The 23,245-nt window shown below is 41.7% G+C and overlaps 1 protein-coding gene across 1 annotated transcript in view; it reads right to left on the bottom strand.

Annotated features, from left to right (window-relative positions):
* Positions 1 to 23,245, bottom strand: part of ARHGEF26 (Rho guanine nucleotide exchange factor 26) — a 148,176-nt gene that overhangs the window by 30,729 nt on the left and 94,202 nt on the right. The window contains exons 9-10 of the mRNA XM_024769139.1: positions 21,103 to 21,192; positions 13,842 to 13,996 (exon numbers count right to left, since the gene is read on the bottom strand). Coding sequence (XP_024624907.1) covers positions 13,842 to 13,996; positions 21,103 to 21,192 — 245 coding nt within the window. The remainder of the gene's footprint in view (positions 1 to 13,841; positions 13,997 to 21,102; positions 21,193 to 23,245) is intronic.

Raw genomic sequence — 23,245 nt, 5'->3', positions numbered from 1 at the left:
ATCCCGTATGCCACAACAACGACAACAAAAAGATCCCGCAGGCTGCAACTAAGACCCAGCGCAGCTAGCTAAATAAATAAACAAATAAACAAACGAATAAATAAATGTATTTTCCATATATGAATGAATAACACTCAGAAAATATAATGGTAGAAGTGATCTTATTTATAATAGACACAAAACCCACAAAATATTTAGGATTAAACTTAACACGTTTCTCCTATATGAAGACAGCTTTCAAATACTTTAGAAGAAGGCCTGAATGGATAGAAAAGTTTGATATTAAAGAGGTATCAATTCTTCCTAAATTAATATATAATTTTACCACCATCTCATTGAAAAAAATCTCAGGATTTTGGGGGGCAGCAAGGCCGGGGAATAGTCAAGCTGATTCTAAAACATCCAGAAAAATAAACATGTAAGAACAGTCATATTGTGAAAGAAAATGAGAGTGGACTAGCCATATGATATATTAAAGACATATTTTAAAGCTACAGTAATTCAAAGACTGAGACTGATAGGTATTAGCTGACAGACGGACTAGTGAAACAGAACAGCGGCTTCACAAATTGACCCCAAATACATCTGAGAATTTACTACATGATATAAATGACATTTCAAATATGTGGAATACTGACGGTTTAGTCAACAAATAATATTGGGACATCTGGAGAAACATCTGAAAAATTTTTTAAAGCTGGCTCCCAATCTCACTCCATAAACCTGAGTACTTCCTTGGGTCCAAGCCCTGGGTACATAACAGTCATGAAGAAGAGGTAGTGATGGAACAGGTCTTTCTGTGGGGCCTTGTGACCAGGGGGTTGGTTTTATGCAAATACCATCAGAAGGGTTCCCACCTTACCCCTTATGAGCAAACATCTTACGTTAATAAGGATGACCAGGAATGAGAAATAGGCTAGATGACCAAGATGGAACCAGGAATATGAAAGCAAAGATGGAGATGGGGAAAACGAGAAGAAGGGTTAGACTATAAAGACCAGCTTTCCTACCCTCCTGCTCAAGTCAGCCTTATCTGTGAGCTGTCTCACCTTCCACCTTGCGTTGCTCTTGAACTTTCTTTCAGAGCCAAAATCTGACAGACTGGAAGGAGAACTTCCAATTCTTCCTTTTGTAAAAGAGTTAAATTTAAAAGAAAAGATGCTAGTAAGGATTATCCAAAAGAAAACACAATGATTTTCTGGCTCTATCATCAAAAGTAACATTTATTTTTCACCTAGTCGGTAGCTCCTTTTCCATAGGCTTTGTTTAAAACATTCACACAGTTTCCCCGTGCTGAAAAAAATCTTTACTTGAATCTGCTCGTCAAAAGACAAATGTCGGGCTTCCCTGGTGGCGCAGTGGTTGAAAGTCCGCCTGCCGATGCAGGGGACACGGGTTCGTGCCCCGGTCTGGGAAGATCCCACATGCCGCGGAGCGGCTGGGCCCGTGAGCCATGGCCGCTGAGCCTGCGCGTCCGGAGCCTGTGCTCCGCATCGGGAGAGGCCACAACAGTGAGAGGCCCGCGTACCGCAAAAAAAAAAAAAAAAAAAAAAAAGACAAACATCTCCTGAGCTAGCAGCTGCCTGTGTTTTCTGCCCACATGGCAGTGAAACTGCTCCCCAAAGCCATGGCGGCCCAACACGCTACCAAATCCAGTGAGCGGATGTCACCACTTTCATCTACAGAACTGGATGAGGCTGAGCACCTGTGACATCCTGAAACTCTATCTTCCTCTTCTAATGCCTTCTGCAACAGTTCTAAGTCATCCTTTTTTATGGCCATTCTCTACGATCCTCTCCTAGACCCTCCTGCTTTTCTCAGGGATTTACAACGACTCTGCCATTTTCCTCATGTGCAGATTCACAAAAGTCCGTGGGGTTTTATAAAATCAAGGAGATTCTTCCCATTTCCCTTCAAGACACGTACAAGAATTCTTCCTCTGCAGATTTCAACTTGTTTCTCTTCCCCTTCTGAAAACATGACTGCTAAATCCCCACGCTTGATCTTGTGCTTAACTGGAATAAGAATACCCTAGTTAAACATTTCTAGGATGGAGGAGATTGGATTATGCTGAAATTTACTTTGAGTTAAGAGGTTAAAACACTTTTTTCACATGACTGAAGTTGATTTCAATTTTAAATCTTGGTTTTAGAATTAAACACATTTTTAGTAGAAGAATATACAATTTTAAAGTAATAAAGTACAGTATAACAGGTAAAAGTACAGACTTCATTGAGAATGTCTGGTAAGAATCCCAATTCCATCTCTCACTCGCTTTGTGATCCTGAGCAAGTTACTGATCCTGTCTGTGTTTTCTCATATGTAAACTGGGAATAACAATACCCATCTCTTAGGATTGCTGGGAGAATTAAATGAGATAATACATTTATTATCTTTTTTTTTTTTTTTTTTTGGCGGTACGCGGGCCTCTCACTGTTGTGGCCTCTCCCGTTGCGGAGCACAGGCTCCAGGACGCGCAGGCTCAGCGGCCATGGCTCACGGGCCCAGCCACTCTGCGGCACGTGGGATCTTCCCGGACCGGGGCACGAACCCGCGTCCCCTGCATCGGCAGGCGGACTCTCAACCACTGCGCCACCAGGGAAGCCCCTATCATCTTTTTGCATGTAGAGCTTTTACAGTCATGCCTGGCTTACCGTCAGTCAATGTTATTAGCTATTATTTCAAATCTTCCTGCAGAACATCATGCCTTTAAATTGCCTGGCACTTTGTTAAAAGCCTAAGAATTATAGGTGCTTTGCAAATGAGTGAGCGGACTAAGCATAATTAGAGCTAAATACCTGTGTCAAGAAATTCATAATGTGGCAGGGGCTCCGACCGGCAAAACAAGGCATGATATTTACCCAAAACCTGATTTCAAACAGACTTATTTGCTCAGCTCCTCAAAATAATTCTGAAGACTGACAAACATGCCACACGCATGTTATGAACATTAACCTACAAGTCTTTGTGAACAGTTGTCATTTCTCTTAGGATGGAACACTGCATGGAATTGCTGGGTCATATGGTAAACCGCTTAACTTTTTAAGAAACGGCAAGACCACTTTCCAAAGTGGCTGTATCATTTTGAATACATTCTCACCAGCAGCGGATTAGGGCCCCAGTTCCTCTACACCCTCACGAACACTATCTTTGTCTTTATTATAAAGTCATCCTAGTGGCTGTGAAGTGGTACCTAATTTTGCTTTTAACCTTCATTTCCCTAATGACTAGTGGTGCTCAGCACCTTTTCATATACAAAACCATTTGGAGATCTTTGCTGAAATGTCTATTCAAATTTTTGCTTACCTAAAAATTGAGTTGGGGGCTTCTCTGGTGGCGCAGTGGTTAAGAATCTGCCTGCCAATACAGAGGACACGGGCTCGAGCCCCGGTCCGGGAAGATCCCACATGCAGCGGAGCAACTGGGCCCGTGAGCCACAACTACTGAGCCTGCGCGTCCGGAGCCTGTGCTCCGCAACAAAAGAGGCCGTGACAGTGAGAGGCCTGTGCACCGCGATGAAGAGCGGCCCCCGCTCGCTGCAACTAGAGAAAGCCCTCGCACAGAAACGAAGACCCAACACAGCCAAAAATAAATAAATAGATAAATAAATAAATTAATTAATTTTTAAAAATTTTGAGTTGGTTTACTTTTGAGTTTTAAGAATTCTTTATGTAATCTGGATATAACTCCTTTATCAAGTATGATTTGAAAATATTTTATCCCAGTCTGTGGTTTGTCAATTCATTTTCTTAATGATTTTTTTCCTATTATGTAAGTTTCAGGTGTATCAATACATTGTTCAGGACCACTTTACAGCATAGCCAGCTTTTAAAAGACTTTTAAAAGACTAAAGACTAGACTTCCAAAAAGGAAAAAAAAAACAAAAATAACATGCCATACGCTTCCTATTTCATTGTTGAGAAAATAACAAATAGTAGAGAAGAGGGTCACATTTGTTGGTTAAAATAAGGATCTGTTGTGATTCACTGACACCAAGAATGATGGCCAATAATCCACAACAGGACCAGAAAGCCCCCATTCCTGGCACCACGGATCTCCAGATTCTCTAACCTGGAACCTCCCTGGCTGCCACAGGACATCCTGAACCCATGGTCCTTGACAAAGAGGAGATGGGCAGGTCCAAGAGGCTGTCTGACATTACTGAAGCTTTCTCTCTGGCATAACCAGAATTAAGCAAGCTCTGAAGAAAAAGTAGGCAGCTTCTGAAGCTGGTGGCTCCAAATTACGGGAGTAATCCCCACACTGCAATCCAGGTTTATCTCCACTGACCTCCTTGAATAAAGGGAAAAATATACTGAATTCACTTTTGTCAGCCAAAAAGTTATAGTGTCTCCTAATTGGATATGAGGGATGTTACAAGAAAATCACTACTACAAACATATACACATGACTCATAACAATTTATAAAAGATTAAGAGTCGATCAATGGTTATCTCTCACTCACTTGCCATCTGACGTGGGTTCTTGATGGGGGATGGGAAGGGAGAGGCATGGCATTAAATGTAATTATTCCTAAGGCCATATTTCAGAGGCCATAATCCAGGTTTGTCCTTGGAGTGCACCAAACCTTCAGCTGTGTAGCAGTGGCTTAAAGTTTCAAACCATTTTTTTAAAACAAGAAAATATTCTAGAAGCAGAAGAGCAATGATGTGATTTGTGCCAAAACTTTGGGGAGATACACAATACTAGGAATAATGATGATATGCAGCAGGTATCAGTCCCTCAGCAGGGACAATTCACTGTGTTAAGAGCTTTGTGTGCACTATCTCACTTAATTCTCATAGACATTCCAGGAAGATGATGACATTGTTATCCCCATTTTACAGATGAGAACACAGACTGAGGGATTAAAGGCAACTTGCCCAAGGTCACACGGCCAGGATTCAGGATTCTGAGCGCAGTTCTGTCTGACCCCAGACATTGATACTGTGCTTCTCAGTTGGTGAAGCTTTTGACACTGAATGGCAACATCAATTCTTCTTACAGACACAGAGGAGACAATACTCTTACTACTCGCAATGTCAGGGGATCAAGGGTAGGTGAGGTGGCGAGAGCAGGAAGAGGAAAGGGGGCTCTCATTTCTCTCCCACCTCATCTCTCCATCTTGATCTTAGGACCTGACCCAAGTGGTCAGAAACAACCAAGTTGTATGTTCCAGGAATAAAAGTGCTTTGAGTCCTATTGCCTTTTCTTTATCCAAGATACTCAAAGTTAATTTTCCAAGGAAGGAGTTTATTCTGCAGAGACAGAGGGACAATGTCAGGTGGCCTCAGCTTTCTATAATGGGAAAGCTGTCAAAATGGAAAAACTCAAAATGGGGCCAAATCAGGCCATGACCCTTTCCAGGGAGTCTGCACCGCTTTAAGCTACTCGGCAGTCAAACTACTTAGGGAAATGCAAGTTCTAACTTAAATCCCTGCACTCCTGATAATGATCAGGTAGAATTCTATTACAGAAAGTCTTTCTTTTAAAACCCGAGGATTTGTAATGTGTCACAGGGTTCAAGTTATGTCAATACACACAATATTTATGGAACTAGGAATCAGGAAGTGGAAAGCTCCTTTCTTAAATATCTGCGGGAAGGAAATGTTATGAAAAGGAAATGCTCTTCCCCACACTCCGACACTAGATTAGCTAAAGGTAGAGAAAAGCTCACAAAAGCAGTTTGGTACCACTTCTAACTTTCTCCCACGACCAGTAAAACTATAAAAATATTCACTTAAAAAAAACCTTGCTTTGAAAAAGTTGTTTATCAAAGCAAACAGAAAAGGTGCAAGTTTCTAGGTTATTTTTCCCAATAACGTTATAGGATAGCGGAAAGGTGAAAATATTCTAGAAAAATGAAATTGAGAAGTAACGAACATAAATTGTTAAGAGAGAAGGTTTTAGAGTCAAAGACTCAGATTAGAATCCTGGCTTTGATGAGAGACCTTGAAAAGAGACTTTATCTCTCTCTGCCTCAGTGTCCTCATCTGTAAAATGGAAATAATACTAGGTTGCGGTGATAACTCAATGGTATATTGCATATACATTCTGAGCACAATGAATGGCACACTGTAAAGCGCAATAATATAGGCGCTTATCATCATTATTACTATTACTACTCATCTAACTATAGGGATACCCAAAAACATCATGGCTAGATCATTTGTGGGTACAGAATCCAGGAGAAGAATGAAAGAAACAAATCAGGACACGATTACGTTTACTGGTATGTATAACAAGACTAGACTAGATTTCTGCATTCTTTTGGTACTGTGCCTAACACCCAGACCAGGCCAATCTATCTGCAGCTCTAAGGGCATAGCAGGGCTGACTGGAGGAAAAAACGCACTACCAACGAGATACTCACATGAACCACAGCGGGAGGACTAATACCAGCCAAGGGGAAGTGGGTTCTAAATCTCCAGTCACTTCTGGCTTTTTTTGAACCCACCCCCCAACCCCATTTATCTCAAAGGCAATGTATTAGTTCTTTTAAAGAGTTCTTGGGACTTCTCTGGCGGTCCAGTGGTTAGGACTCCGTGCTTCCACTGCAGGGGGTGGAATCATGGTTGGGGAACTAAGATTTCACAAGCCACACAGAGTGGCCAAAATAAAAACTCCTCCTGTATTCCAAACTACCCATGTCAATTGGTGTTCTGTGGAAAAGAGGGTTTCCTAGTTGTGGCTGGAACTACCTACTATCAAACCACTGCCTCCTCCCCTGCTTCACAGCTAATCTAAAACAACCCTGGCTGTCTGATTCCCCTGCCGTATGCTGCTTTCCCAGCCTCCTTTATAAGGACAAGTTTTGTGAACCAAGACTGACACGTGAGATACAAGAAGTCTTCTGGGCTTCCCTGGTGGTGCAGTGGTTAAGAATCCGCCTGCCAACGCAGGGGACACGGATTCAAGCCCTGGTCCAGAAAGATCCCACATGCCACGGAGCAACTATGCCCATGCGCCTCAACTACTGAGCCCGTGTGCCACAGCTACTGAAGCCTGTGGGCCTAGAGCCCACAAGCCACAACTACCAAGCCCATGCACCACAACCACTGAGCCTGTGTGCCACAACTACTGTAGCCCGTGTGCCACAACTACTGAGCCCATGAGCCACAACTACTGAAGTCTGCAAGCCACAGCTACTGAGCCCATGTGCCACAACTACTGAGTCCGTGAGCCACAACTACTAAAGCCCACAAGTCACAACTACTGAGCCCGCAAGCCACAACTACTGAAGCCTGAGCACCTAAAGCCCATGCTCCACAAGAAGAAGCCACACACCGCCATGAAGAGTAGCCCCTGTTTGCCACAACTAGAGAAAAGCCCGTGCACAGCAAGGAAGACCCAACTCAGCCAAAAATAAATAAATAATTTTTTTTAAAAAAAGAAGTCTTCTGAAGACTGTCTGAGAAAGGTTTTCCTCTGCTGATAAAAAGAAAAGCCACTTGAGAAAAAGAGTCCCTTTGGCCAGGCTCTATTCTTCACCCTTGTCTCCCTCCTATGTCTTTGAATGAAATGATGATGCCTGGACCTGCAGGAGCCTCCTGCAACCATGAAGCTACGTGCACAGGGGCAAAAAATGAACAGAGCACAGTGCAGCTGAAGAATGGGAAGGGGCTGGGTTACTGGTGACCACTGGACCTGGACTGTCCACCCTCGGTCTTCATGTTTGGTGAGAGAGGTAAATGTCTTAATCACTTGAGCCACTGCTATTTGGGAATTCTGTCACTTGTAGCCAAAAGCCTTCCTAAATGATCCAATAGTGAATCTTCCAAAGGGGGATGGAGTATGTAGGGTTTTCCAAATTCACTTGACTTCTTATGTATGTGTGTGATAATTTTTATCTCTTAAACCCTTTTGTATGGGTAGCTCAAAACATCAGTTGACACAATAGTACAAAATAAAAGCAAGCTAAAAAAAATAAATAACTTCCTCTATAGAGCACAGTTTTGCAAATACAATCCTAGGTGTTTTTCAGATTGAGGTTACCTGTCATTTATGGATAAGTTTATAGATAAAACTCCAGAAGATGTGAGAAGCCACATGATAAAGTTCCAGACTTGCTTTTACCAAAATTAACTGAAAATGAGTCTATAATGGAGCAGAATACAAAAATCACATGTCTTTTAAAAATAAAAGAGAATTCAAAGAAATTTTAACTTGGGTGTGGAATAGGGGGAGCCGGCCCACTGAGTAATGCAGCCACTCAAATTGTTTATATTTAACCATCTAGATGGATTGGTTCACGTTTGACAAATATTTATTAAATGGTCATTACAGGCCAGGCGCAGTCTCTGCACTGAGGATGCAAAGGTCAACACGACAGACGTGAACACATAGTAACACAAATATTATGACAGAGAAAGTGCAGGGTTCTATGGGAACACAGAGCAGCGGAAATCAACCCACTCTAGAGGAATGGATAAGAGCTCCCAGTGGGTGTGTGGCAATTAATCTAGGACCTAAAGAATGAAAAGCACTTTGCCTAGAAAAGATTTGGGGTGGAACAGGGTTATGAGGTAGAGAGGGTATTCCAGGCAGAGAAAGAAGCACGTGCCAGGTCCTGGGGGCTAGAATGCCTCAGTGAGTGCAAGGTGGGACCATGGAAGGGCTGTTTGCAAAGGACAAACTGAGTCTTTTAAAAAGCATACTCCGGCTATGGAATGTAAATGGATGGAGGGATGGTGGCATGAATCCAGCTAGGTGTGTCTTCTGGGCGAGCTCAAGGAGGTGGTACGAGGGCGTTGCAATGTGTGAGTAAAGAAGCTGTTTCATCATGAGTAGAAGACTGGGGATTCGACGGACGGGGAATACAGTGAGGAAAAGGACAAAGTGGGCTTTCAGATTTACTGTGGAGCAACTGGGTGGATGGAAGTGCCCTTTACTAAGCAGGGAACAGACCCTGGAGAAGGAACAGGTTGGAAGGAGACTGGGACATGAATGTAACCTGAGAAAACTCCAAATACAGCTGTTCACATCACATGACCATGATGACATTCAGAAATCTATGAAAAATGGCATCAATGTTAAAAAAAAAAAAAAATGTGTGTTCTAGAACTAGCTAAGACATTACAGCACATTTCTTCATTCTGTGTTTAAGTGAGGCAGTGGTGATGTGCCGAGGAGTACAGGAGGTTGAACTGTGTCCTCCAAAAAATATGTTGAAGCCCTAACCTCTGGTGCTGTCCCATGTGACCTTATTTGGAAATAAGGTCTTTGCAGATGGAATCTGTTAAGATGAGACCATTCGAATTAGAGTGGGCCCTAAATCCAATAACTGGTGTCTTTATAAGGAGAGGGCGATTTTAAGACACACAGAGACACAGGAGGCAAGAAGGCCAGATGAAGACAGAGGCAGAGACTGGAGTTACGCTGCCACAAGCACCACCTTCGGAGGGGCGTGGCCCTGCCAGTTTCTTGATTGCGGAATTCTGCCTGCAGAACTATGAGAGAATAAATGCCTATTGCTTAAAGCCATCCAGTTTATGGTACTTTGCTACAGCAGCTGTAGAAACTATTACAGGGAGGAAGACTGTTTTTAGCTTCAGAAGAAATTGAAAAGGAAGACCTAAGCCAGATACAAGGCACTGAATGAGACAAGAAGACAGATAACTACCTTGCAAAGTAAGTGTTTGGGGAGTTTGAACCTATTTAGGTCTTGAATTCAGTTTTCACGTTTCAAAACCGGGGACAATGGTACTTAATCCAGAAGGTTGTACATCGGGGTGTAGTCTGTGCGCTGTAATGGATAACTAATTATAAGTTATCGCTGGGCAAAACTTGGATTTTATAACGTTATTATTCATTAATCTATGAGTACAGCATGGCAATCTATTCCTTTTTTATTACAATGTTACTGCTACTGCTGTGACAGGTCTGATAGATTTGCACACCTCTGAAGGCAAAGCTGGTTGACGGTTTGCCATCATTCTAGTACAGTGGTTCTCAACTGGGGGACATACGATGATGTCTGGAGACATTTTTGGTTGTCACAACTGGGAGGGAGGCGCCACTAGCAAACAGTAGGTAGAGGGCAGGGATGCTGCAAAAACATCCTACACAGCATAGGGAGCCCCCTACAACAACGAACTGTAGGGCTTCAATAGTGCCGAGTTGAGAACTCTGCTCTGGAAGTAACCAGACAACGTGCAGTCAAAGCTTCAAGTACCAAGAATTCACTTTCTCATCCAAAGTAGTCAAACCGATCACATATCCTTCTGAAATCTGACAGAACAGACTATCAATACGGTGACTCACAAGCTGTCCAGAGCTAATGGAAACTTTAAACTTCTTTTTGATAGTCTAAAAAAGAGTGAAGGGCTTCCCTGGTGGCGCAGTGCTTAAAAGTCCACCTGCCGATGCAGAGGACACGGGTTCGTGCCCCGGTCCGGGAAGATCCCACATGCCGCGGAGCGGCTGGGCCCGTGAGCCATGGCCGCTGAGCCTGCGCATCCGGAGCCTGTGCTCCACAACGAGAGAGCCCACAATGGTGAGAGGCCTGCGTACCGCAAAAAAAATTTTAAAAATCATAAAATAAGATAAAATAAAAAAAGAGTGAAAATTCCTGTCCTAGAAGACAGAGGCATGGTCACTAGCCACTCTGCAAGCACTAGCAGTGACACACACACACACTGCAGAGCTGAGGTAGCCACTCATCCCATCCGCCAGCATAAACCATCTCAGCATAAACCTTCTGCCAGACCGGAGAAAGAGTAACTGTCCTCCCAAGCGGTCCCTCCCAGTAGCCAGGGAGTCTCCCTGAAGCTGAAAACCAGTGGAGTCCCAGCAGCTAAGCTCCTTGACTGAATCCTAGAATTCTACTTAGGCAGTGGGCAGTTGGATCAGTCCTACAGAGCTGGCATACGTAGTTATCTTTCATCTGTACCTCGTAGCCAAGCCTAAGCGATTGCCTTGTTCAAAGCTGCTGTATCCCCTTCATGGCTGTCTCTGGCATGCAAAGCATTTGTAGCTGCCTCCTTGAAGCTATAATAGAAATACGGCTGTGCATACTGTACATTTTTAACCCAGTCTGTTTATCAAGACTCTGTGGTCTGCTTGTCACCCTCACCAAATATTCAGGTCATAAACAACTTGAACCTCCAATGCTATTCTCGGAGTCAAGAGCACCTTAGAAATATGATGAGCTAATTGGTAAAGGCAAGAAAACCCCAGTTTTGGTAAAGGCAGTTAGGTACTCAGGGTTGCCCTCTCCATTGAAGCTGTATTTCTTTCTTTTATTAACACAGAAGTGCAAATATATCTAAGGAAACAAATAGCTCACAGTGCAACATTAAATATAATGGCAAAATCTCCTGTGGAGGGCAAAGTACACTGCTAAGTAGAATAGCATATATCTCAATTCTGACTTTCAAAAGTCTGTATTTATTGGGTTCTAGGCAAGTTCAAGAATAAAAGTTGCGGGACTTCCCTGGTGGTCCAGTGGCTAAGACTCCACGCTCCCAGTGCAGGGGGCCTGGGTTTGATCCCTGGTCAGGGAACTAGATCCCACATGCCACAACTAAGAGTTCCATGCCGTAACTAAAGATCCCATATACCATAACTAAAGATCCCACATGCCGCAATGAAGATCCTGTGTGCGGCAACTAAGACCCAGTGCGACCAAATAAATAAATATTTTTTTAAAAAACGTTGTTTCTTTTTTTTAAAAAAAAAAAGAATAGAAGTTGTGACATACTGGTTTAATACCCTTAATGTTTTCATCACCATAGCAAAACTACATTTACGTTTAAAATTGGCTTGGGGACTTCCCTGGTGGCACAGTGGTTGAGAGTCTGCCTGCCAGTACAGGGGACACGGGTTCATGCCCCGGTCCAGGAAGATCCCACATGCCGCCGAGCGGCTGGACCCGTGAGCCATGGCCGCTGAGCCTGCGCGTCCAGAGCCTGTGCTCCGCAACGGGAGAGGCCGCAACAGTGAGAGGCCTGCATACCGCAAAAAAAAAAAAAAAAAAAAAAAAAAAATTGGCTTGGTACTGTCAATGTATATTTTATCATTAAAAATCAAAAATTCAGTGAAAGCTTTTGGTCCATTGAGACAGAACAAATATTTCAACAGCTGGAAGATGTTAAAAGTCAAGAGTTCTGGCATTTGAAGAGTCATATATAATCACCCTCCTCTAAAAACAAAACATCGCAAAGAAAGCCAAAGAAACATGCTATCTCATAGGAAACCAACAAAACACAAAAATACAAAAATTATAATTCCTCTCCAATCTGTATTTATAAAATTTACTTAACTACTAGAACTATTTAAACTGTCCCAGGTAAGAGAAATAATCTCTTCCTGAAGTTATGGGAACACTATTTTCCTAAGTATGAAAAATAATCATCAGCGTCTTTATGTATTCATCATCGTCACATTGTGGCTCTTCAGGGCAGACCATACAAAGTTTTCATGTCACCTCGACAGCCGAGCAGCCTAAATAATTCATAATACAGTCTGATTAAAAGGAGCAGAAAGAAAAGCTCAACCTCTGTTTCAATTTAGTTTGAACTTTCAAGCTAAAATGTCAGCCACTCAGAAGTAGAATTTGAATAAACATTTCATGATAAATTTGGGCATTAATTTTATATATCCACAGAAGCCTGTTTCCATGATTCTCTTTACTTTGTCTAAACTGTACCCCGTGAACTAACTACTACTATTCCTATCATATGCCAGCAATTCAGCCTACCTTCATCGCCTTCATATGTGGAAATAACAAACCACAGATTTATAATTTCATTCTAAGTTCATATTCTAGGAAAGACGGACTATTTATGGAGAAACAGCAGGAAAATATTTTATAATCCAACACATACTGAGTACATTTAATAAAGAATGCTCCCTAGAGAAAGGCAGCGCTAAGGGCTAAGGGGAATATGTGTATGTGTATGTGTATGTGCGTGTGCATGTGTGTGTGTTGTGAGTGGGAACGGTTAGAACAAATGCTGTAAAGAAAAGGCTTGTACAGTATTCCTTCTGGAGCAGGACCTGATTCCACAACCAGAAGTCTAAAGTAAGAGGAATAAACACTCTGCCAACCAAGGGATTGACTTTCTTCCCTGAAGCAGGGAGTATTGCTAATATCTTCCCAGTCACGGGGAAACTTTTTTCTAAAAAAAAAATCTAATCTTTCTAAAGATTTTCTAACAATCTTTAAGAGCAGTGGATTTTAAATTAAGTTACAAGAAGTGCTAGAGTCACACCCCAGCTTGTTCTCAACCGGAGCAACTTTTGTCTGTTTTATACAAAGGTCCTATGGCAGAAGAACTGTGAAAAATGCTGATCAAAAATATTAAGAGAGGATTCCCTGGTGGCGCAGTGGTTGAGAGTCCACCTGCTGATGCAGAGGACACGGGTTCGTGCCCCGGTCCGGGAAGATCCCACGTGCCGCGGAGTGCCTGGGCCCGTGAGCCATGGCCGCTGAGCCTGTGCGTCCGGAGCCTGTGCTCCGCAACGGGAGAGGCCACAGCAGTAAGAGGCCCGCGTACCGCAAAAACAAACAAACAAACAAACAAAATATTAAGAGGGTTGCCTCCCCAGGGATGTCAAGAGAATCCAATAACATAAACCTGTCAAATGTTTAGAGCAGAGGTTTGCATGCTATAAAAGCCCAGCAGCAGTTGGCTAGGATAATGATGCTGGTAACAATTCAAGTCTTCGCTGTAGAGGTAATTTTAAAAAAATGAAGCACAGAGGCTTGTATGAGTCCATGTGTAGAAACTATACACCTAACATCTCAAGCTTTTAAAGGATGATCACCTCCAACAGGTGTCTGAATTACAGAGTTTCAAAACTGGATGTACAGCGAGCAACGCCACAAGAAGGCTTACCTCTTCTTCTTGGTGATAATGAGCACGTCGTTAAAGAGGAAGAAGTAGACTTGCTGTTTGGACGTCCTTTTTGAGAAAAGCACAGTGTCTTCCACATAGGCTGTCAACTCACCTCTTTTGACCAACCAGCGGGAAGAGGAGACTAGAGGAAAAGGCTACAAAAAGAGAAACACTCAGTACCCAAAGCCAAAGTAAAGTCCTTTTAGGATAATTGAAAGTAAAGTATAAAACTTACATTCAAACAAATGATACATCACTATTTTATATAATAGTGTATATAACAAGTACGTAATAGTGAAATACAGTTAGAGAAGGATAGCACATTCTCCAAGAGAAAATCAGGAAGAACAATTTATTTTCCAATATAAAAAACTATTAGGGCTTCCCTGGTGGCGCAGTGGTTGAGAGTCCGCCTGCCGATGCAGAGGACACGGGTTCGTGCCCCGGTCCGGGAAGATCCCCCATGCTGCGGAGCGGCTGGGCCCATGAGCCATGGCCGCTGAGCCTGCGCGTCCGGAGCCTGTGCTCCGCAACGGGGGAGGCCACAACAGTGAGAGTCCCGCGTACCACAAAAAACAAAACAAAATAAATAAATAAACTATTAATATTAACTTGCCTATATAAAAACTAAAACTCAATCAGAAAATGTTATTGGGTCAACCAAAAGTTATTACCCTTCCATTAACTCTTAACTGAAAAGAAGATTGATAAGGAGTCACTTAAAACTGAAAAGCCTCAAAAGGAAAAGGAGTCACTTAAAACTGAAAAGCCTCAAAAGGAAACCTATTGGTATCAACTGAAGTTATTTTAAATATCACAAATCAGAATCCAAACATATGAAAAAAACATTGATAGCTGCGGTTAAAAAGAGACAAATTAAAAAGTCTGCATTCAATTCATGAACTAAAAAGACTTTATTCAAAAGGAAAGAAAAAACCCTGCAAACGAATGTTTTATCTATTGATTATCTACTTAGCTGTATTCTGGAGAAAACCTTTGCTTAAGTTTATGGTAGTTTCCCTCATGGAAGTTCATCCCTGAAAGCATCATGCCATTTTCTGGTTGTGAAAATGAACTTCTTTCAGAATAATCCATCTTACTCTCATAGAAAAGGCTATATTCAAGGAACTGCATACTGTCTTTTCTTTATTCAGTTTACAGTTTCCAACTGGAAAACTCTCAAAACCTCAGAATGATCCTTACCCATGAGAGCTTTTTTTTAAGTTACCAGAAATGCTTACTGCCAAAAATCTGATTGAAAAAACGACATCCATAAAAATAAGCAAAAGTTCTTGGACACACAAAAGATAACTCTAGTAAGTGTGGTGCAACCAAATGTCATCCATTTCAGGGAATAATGATTAAAAATAGCCAAAGGGGAAATTGAGGATATTAGGGAGGAAATAAGAACGCTAAGAAAGGATTTCATATTTTTTTAATTTATAAAGGACGTTTATAAGAAGGTTGCTCATCAGTTATATACTATTTTCCTGAAGATTTAACATGTAAGATGAAACAGTATGGCTGATCTCAAAATTTCAAAACTGGCTATTTCAAGGAGTTCATGTAGTTTTCAGCCTCTAAATCTCAAATCAGACTATGGCTGAGACTTAAAAGGTGACAGAGAGGTTGCTTAGATAACTCAGGAGGACCCCACCAGCACACACAAGAGGTCACCACAAATAGTCAGAGCCAGGTTAGGTCCTGCCACAGGGCTGCAACTACTGGGAACGCACTGCTATCTTGTTATTGCGTGTGTAGGATAAACCAATGACAGTATTATGTAATGGCACCCTATGACTGTTCTTAGTTTAGAGGACGGGGAAGAAAGTTTTTTTAACTCTTGGTCTTTTTTTTCTTTTTTAAAATTTTTTTTATTTTTGGCTGTGTTGAGTCTTCGTTGCTGTGCACAGGCTTTCTCTAGTTGCTGTGAGCAGGGGCTACTCTTCACTGTGGTGCGCGGACCTCTCACTGCGGTGGCCTCTCTTGTTGCAGAGCAGGGGCTCTAGGCACGCAGGCTTCAGTTAACTCTTGTTCTTAAAACAGATTGAGTTTTATGAACACCTCATACTCCACTGGGCAAAAATAAATTTCCAATGTATATCTAAAATTGACGGTGGCTTGCAATATGTCTATGCTTCTTTAAAAAACAAAAATCTGATACTATAAATGTTTTTTGTTTCAGTTTATTGTTGAAAGATTAAACTCATTCAGATGGCTTTCTTTTAAGAAGAAGCTATAAAAATGACCAAAATATTTAGAAGAATCACAGTAGCCCAAATTGCTCCTAAGTGAATTCCCACAGTTTAGAAGCTTCGTCTAAGACTAGAATCCAGGTGTGAATCAAAAATAAGAAAAGAGGGCTTCCCTGGTGGCGCAGTGGTTGAGAGTCCGCCTGCCGATGCAGGGGACACGGGTTCGTGCCCCGGTGGGGAGGATCCCACATGCTGTGGAGCAGCTGGGCCCGTGAGCCATGGCCGCTGAGCCTGCGCGTCCGGAGCCTGTGCTCCGCGACGGAAGAGGCCACAACAGTGAGAGGCTCGCGTACCGCAAAAAAAGAAAGAAAAATTCATGAACAAAAACACATCCTTAAAGGTACTGATATAATTCCCATGGAGAAAAGATTTTCATTCTTTTTGGTGTTACTTAGCATCCTAGAAAACCAGCCTCAGCATAAAATTTAACTAATTTTATGGGCCAGTGAGACAAGGAAGAACAAGTTTTTTCTAAATTGAGACAAAAATGCATCATTTAGCCATTCTAAAGTATACATATAATTCAGCGGCTTTTAGTACATTCAGTGTTGTGCAGTGATCATCACTATCTAATTCCAGAACACTTGCATTACCCTAAAAAGAAAGTCCATATGCACTGAGCAGTCACTCTCCACTCTGCCCTCCCATTAATTAAGTTAATCCTTACAATAACTCCATGAGGGAAAGTACCATTATCAGTCCTACTTTACGGTTCAGAAAACTAAGAAATGAAAGTTAAGTAATGCCCAAAGTCCTACAGCTAGTAAGTAGTGGAGCTACAACTAGAACTCAGGCAGGCTGGCTCCAGAGTCCACGCTCTTAATATTGGCTTCCTGTGCCGATCCGGTGGACTCTCCTCACCCCTCACATTACCACGTACAGCACATGATACTCGGCCAGAAACTTGCTAATTTAAAAATGAAAAACACATGTAAGTAAACATACATACATACATTCATACATACATAAATATCTAATACACACACACACAGAGACATATATATATAAGCTTTTATCCCCTTCAAATGAGAAAAACACTAGCATTATTTTGCTGCCATGGTTAAGAATGTGGACGCTGCAGTCAGTCGCAGATCTGAATCCAGGCTTCAGTACTCCTTGGTGTATGACTTTGAGCAAATAATTTACTATTCCTAGCTTCGAATTCCTCAACGATAAAATGGGAATAATAATTAGATACTTCATGGGGTTCCTGTGAGAATTCAATGAGACTATGTGAAAATGGCACATAGTAAATACTCAGTAAATATTTTCATGGCAGTAATGGCTACGGTAGGACCATAAACCAAACAGAACCAACACAGAACCCGCTACCTTTCCCTCAGGGTCGTTCCTCCTCTTGGATTCCCTACCTAGGTGGATGGTGTGACTCTCCATCCAGTCGACCAGACTAGACACCTGCGGTACCACCGCTACAGCCCTCCTCCAGGCATACCGCTTATCTCTCTGCCTCTGCTTCCAGTCTCCAAACTGGTTTTCTGCCTCCGGTTTTATTACATTCCCAACTTACCCTCCACATAGCTGCTGTAATACATTTTTAAAATAATAAACTGAATCTGGTGTATGTGTGTAGAGTGGGAAGGGGGGTTGTTAAAAAAAAAAAAAGTCCTATGAAAACCTATTAAGTGGACAACCTCCTTCCCACCCCGTACCTCATCTACTCAGTTTCCAACCACTGATTACAGCCCCTACAAGGTAGTAACTGTTACTGTTCTTCTATAACTTTCCAGAGATTTCTTACACATAAGCAACTTTTATACTCTCTTTTCCTCCTGTTCTGCACCTTACTTTTTTCACTTAATAATGTAAGATAGAATTTTAGATTCCTAAAATTCTTCATTTTTTTTTAAGTTGAGCGGTCTTACATAATTTAGGTATACTATAATTTATTTAATCAGTCCCCTATTGATAGATGTTTAGGTTGTTTCTAATCTTTTGCAATTAAAACAATGCCATATCAGTAACTTTGTGTGTATGTCTGTATGTGTGTGTGTGTGTGTGTAATTTTACACATTCATGAGTGTATCAATAGGATAAATTCTTAGAAGTAAAATTGCTGGGTCATAGTAACTTGCATTTGTAATTTTGATAGCTATTGACATATTGCCCACCATTGGGGTTATAACAATCTTTCCCACGAGCAACAGATAAACATGGCTTTCCCAACAACTCACTGATAAAATGTTTTGAATTATTTATAAATCTAAGTGGTAGAATACATTATTTTAATTTCAATTAGCAATTTTCTTCTGAATGAAGTAAAGCATCTTTTCAGATGTTTAACAGTCATTTGTATTTCCTCTTCTGAGGACAGTTTTCTAGTTTGCAATTTTCTAATGGATTTTTTCCTTTTCTTCTTCTTATCACTTTGAGGTTATATGTTGGGAATATTAACGCTTTATCTATATGTGAGTTCTAAATTTTTTTTCCCAGCTTCCTATTTCCCTTTTCACTTTTTAAATACCCTTTAATTTTCACTCTATGGAGAAATTTTTTATATTTTCACATCGATCAATTTTCCTTTTAATGACTTCTGGATTTGGAATAAGTTTAAAAGGCTTTTACTATGATGCTAAGGTCATCTTTACTAAATGCGCATCTGACTGTGTCACTTCCACGCTTTGAACTTTTCAGTGGCTCCCAGATGATCCGGCTCTGCTCCTTCTTTTGGCACACAAGGCCCTTCCCATGAGTTCTAGTTCTGCCCCGCTTGCCTCGACCCCACTGAAAGTGTGCAATTCCTGGGCTACAGCAGCTGAAACCATGTCCTGTGCATTTGCTCCTGCTCTTCACTCTTGGAAGACCCTTCTCTCTCTCCTTTCAAGATCAGCTCAAGCGTACCTCCAGTATGAAGCCTTGCCTGGCTGCTACAAGCTCCCCACCCCTTTGTCCCTCATTCTTAGGGCCGGCCACGCCCTCTCCATTGCTGGTGTTCTCAAAACTCTTCTATCTCCCATAACAGCTGTAGACTTGGCTCACTCCTTTGTATTTCTGTAGTCTTCTACTAGATGGTAAGCTCCCTGAGGGCAGGGATCGTGCTTTTGTTTTCCCACTTCAGTCCACAAAGGTGCTCATGAAATTTGTTGAAAGAATGCACATGCTTGGACAAACCACTTAACTTCTTTGAACATCTGTCTTCGCGTCTTTGAAATGAACTGAATAAAAATGTCCATTGCTATCCATAAAGTGTTACAGAAATGAGGTCTTAAGGTTGTATTAGTATTTCTAAGTGGTCTGAATTAAGTCCTTCATTATAAATCTAAACTTAGAATACTTTCCTTTAAGTTTGCAATCTTAATCATTGAACCAAGAGAAAACAAAAAACCAAAAACTCATGCACTCAGTTGATGTTAATCACTTATTTATTTATTTATTTTTTTTGCGGTACGCGGGCCTCTCACTGTTGTGGCCTCTCCCTGTTGCGGAGCACAGGCTCCGGACGCGCAGGCTCAGCGGCCATGGCTCACGGGCCCAGCCGCTCCGCGGCATGTGGGATCCTCCCAGACCGGGGCACGAACCCGTGTCCCCTGCATCGGCAGGCGGACTCTCAACCACTGCGCCACCAGGGAAGCCCCAATCACTTATATTTAAGAACCCTTGGGGTAAGTATTTTTTCAGTTACAAATTAATTGTGGTTCTAGAGAAACAGAGCTTAAAGGTATCTTAAACCAACTGATTATCAGTGAAGAAAGAAAAAGAAAAATGGTTAGGGAAGGACTTATCAACTTTTAAAATGGAAATGGTTAGAGATTTATCATCTTTAAAAAAGAGGGGATTAAAAAGAATCTTTTGATGTATAGATATATTTTCTAAAATACTTAGAAACAAATGAAAGTGAAGGACAGGATTCTTTTTGAAGGATGGGAAAAAATGGGTTTTGAAATTGCCGTAAATTTCTACACAAGCGTATAATAACTAAAGTGTGCGTGCGCGTGCAGGCACACGCTGTTTTTAGCAAGTACCCATCATTTTCTAAGAAGAATCATGGATCACCTTTCTGCATTTACATCTTTATAGTCAGGGTGTCACAGTGGAAGAGTTTACACTGACCTGCAAGTCAGGATGTCTGGACCCTAGTCCTGATTTTGCCACCACGAGCCGAATGACCCTGTTAACAATTAATTATTCTCTGGGTTGTATTTCCCTCATTTATAAAATAAAAGGGTGTAGCTGTACTATATCAGTGGCCCTCAAACTATATGACACAGCAGAGAGTTATCTGCGTAATGCCACGATCGCTCTAATCCCACTGCACAAATTAGCAACACTTTCACTATGAAAAAATATGACCGCTTTAAGTTGCTTCATTAAATTCAAGTGGCATAAAACGAAACAGAATCACAACCATGAACACTCACACCCATTAAGAACTGAACTGTGAGCCAGCAAAGGAGCTGACCATGGCCTGGCCTCGCCATTAACTGTTATTTCCTTCTTTGTCCGTCCTGTCATCTGCCCCTGAGCAGTATGAGACACGCAGTAGCAGGCAGCATAGATGCACAGAAGAATTATGGGAGAAAAAGAAATTTGAAAAGAACAATTCACTAGTAATCCTTTTGTGCAAACTGAGAAAGGAGTGTACTTATTTGATTTAGGAGAACACCCTGGTCCAGCTCGTGGGATACCACTGTTTTGCAGGATACTTTGAGAATACTAAAGGAATCTCCTTTCTATTCTAAAATTCTATTATTTTTAACCACCCTTTTCTCAAGTTTGGTGTCTTCCTTGGGAAAAAAGGAGGTGCCGGTTAGATAATACCTAACTCTGTGGCCTAGGGAAAGGTCACTTTATCTGGTATTAGCAAGAGCTGAATTGTCCAAAGCAAAGCATCTGCTATTTCCCCTGCTAGCCTCTCTGTAATCAATTTATGGCCCTGCTGTGAAAAGCAAATTCCTCTCCACTTTGTCGCCCTCAACTATCTCTTTATTCGCATAAGATTTAAGCAGGAGCAGTAACAAATCTATTTATGAAGAAGTATGAGAGAATACCTTAATTTTAAACTCCAGCTGGGAGTTAATTGTGTACATCATTTCAGTCCTTTCCATCTTCCGAGCTCCTTCATTGCAGAGTCGAACCAACTGGAAACAGAGGATAATAAGGAGGGTTAAGAGGTGAACGAGAGAAACCGCACTTTCAAATGCAGATCTCACAGGAAACAATTAGCACTGTGGAAGCTCCAGAGACTCATTCCAGACAGTTAAAGAACTCACAGTTTCACACAGTCAAGACTTTGTACCCAGTTGGAAGTGGTGTCATCAGGATGTGAAGACAGAGGAAAAAAAATGTCCTGAGAATTTTCAGGGACACACATCCTCTGTGCGTTATCACACGATGCCCTCCACATACACTTGGCAGATTCCTCAAATGGTCCAGTCCACTCCACTCTGCTCCTTTCCTCTGCCCCTCCTCCTTGCCTTCACCCATGGGAACATCACCAACCTCAGAGCAAGCTGCACCTCTCTCCCCACTTCATATCAGAGCAGCTGGGGGCAGACCACTGACTTCAAAGGCAAATTCTTAGCAGAATTCTACATGCAAAGCATGTGACCAGTAACCTGGATGCTGGAAGAGGAAAGCCTTCCATTGGAACCTAATGGTCAATGATTCTTCAAGGATGGTCAAGCTAAGGGAAATTCAGTTTAATTAGAACTACTGATTTATCTACAAACAGAACAAACTCATAGTCCTTTGATGAGTAGCTGTGATATCATGATTTATAATAAACAAAATATATATTTTGTCTTTTTCCATGGTTTCTGGCACACAGCTCCTAAAACCCTTGTAATTTCCTATGTAAGAGCCACAGGGGCATCTCTGGTTATAATTTAGTTTTGCTACCGGTTCCTGAAATAGCTCCAGGGCATAAAAGTGAAATGGGTATCTTCTGTTATTCATAACAAGCCCCCCCTTTCAACCACGTCTGAGTTTATGTTAATGAGGTGACTTCTGGTAAGCCCCTAAGGATGGGGCTGGTTGCCAGGGGAACCAACAAAGTGATTAAAAAGAAGGCTGGAAGTTTCAGCCCTGCAGGCTTCCAGGGAGGGGAAAGGGGCTGGAGATAACATGATCACTATTGGACAGTGATAGAATAATTCACGGCTACATAATGAAGCCTCCATAAAAATCTCTGAACTTTGGAGTTGGAGAGCTTCCAGGCTGGTAAACAAGAACACTCCTGCATGCTGGGAGGGTGGCATCCTTCTAGACCTCACCTTATCTCTTCATCTGGCTGTTCATTCTTATCCCTGAATAGCCTTTGTAATAAACCACTCATCTAGTAAGTAAACTGTTTTCCTGAGTTCTGTGAGCCCCTCTAGCAAATTAATCAAACCTGATGAGGGGGTCATGGGAACTTGATTTATAGCCAGTGGGTCAGAAGCACAGGTAACAACCTGGAATTGTGATTAGCGACTGAAGTGAAGTTGGGGGTGTAGTCTTGCGGGCTTGAGCCCTTACCCTGTGGGATCTGATGCTATACCTCCAGGTGGAGTGAGAACTGAACTCAATACAGTAAGACACCCAGCTGGTTCAGCAGAACTACTTGGTGTGGGGAAAAACCCCACACATTTGGTGACCACAAGGGTCAGAAATGAAGTGCTCTGTGGGTAGAGTACTGAGCACAGAGGAGACACACAGGAGTTTCTCCTTTACACTGTACCTAATACATAATTATTAGTTCACTGGACTAAACCAAAACAAACTTTGTATTTGCAATTTCTTATTAACTGAAAAATCTACAAAACTTGTCCATAACAAGGATCATTGGCCATAAAGACGTGTAATTGTTAAAAGCGAAGCTAGAAATTCTGATTAGATTTACTTTAATATTACTGCTTCATTAAGTTACATATGCTTACTGTAAAAAATAAAAAATGATAATACATAAGTAAACAAAACAGGCCATAAAAGGCTCTGACCTAATCCTACTCCACGGAGGTAACTGGAAACAAGATGGGTTATACACTTTCTCTTTTTTTCCTATGCTTATATGAACATATAAACACACACATATAATGTGTAGAAATTCTAATTTTTGTAAATGGATTATTCAGTGCTTGTCTGTGACTTAATTTTTTTCACTTGCCAATATTTCGCCTTATACATATGACATTCACTGAAAAAAAAAGTTTA

This window comes from Neophocaena asiaeorientalis, unplaced genomic scaffold, assembly GCF_003031525.2.
Source record: "Neophocaena asiaeorientalis asiaeorientalis breed wild unplaced genomic scaffold, Neophocaena_asiaeorientalis_V1.1 scaffold118, whole genome shotgun sequence".
Classification (NCBI taxonomy): domain Eukaryota; kingdom Metazoa; phylum Chordata; class Mammalia; order Artiodactyla; family Phocoenidae; genus Neophocaena; species Neophocaena asiaeorientalis.
The sequence above is the reverse complement of the archived record's forward strand: the minus strand, read 5'-3'. Positions and strand labels throughout refer to the sequence as shown.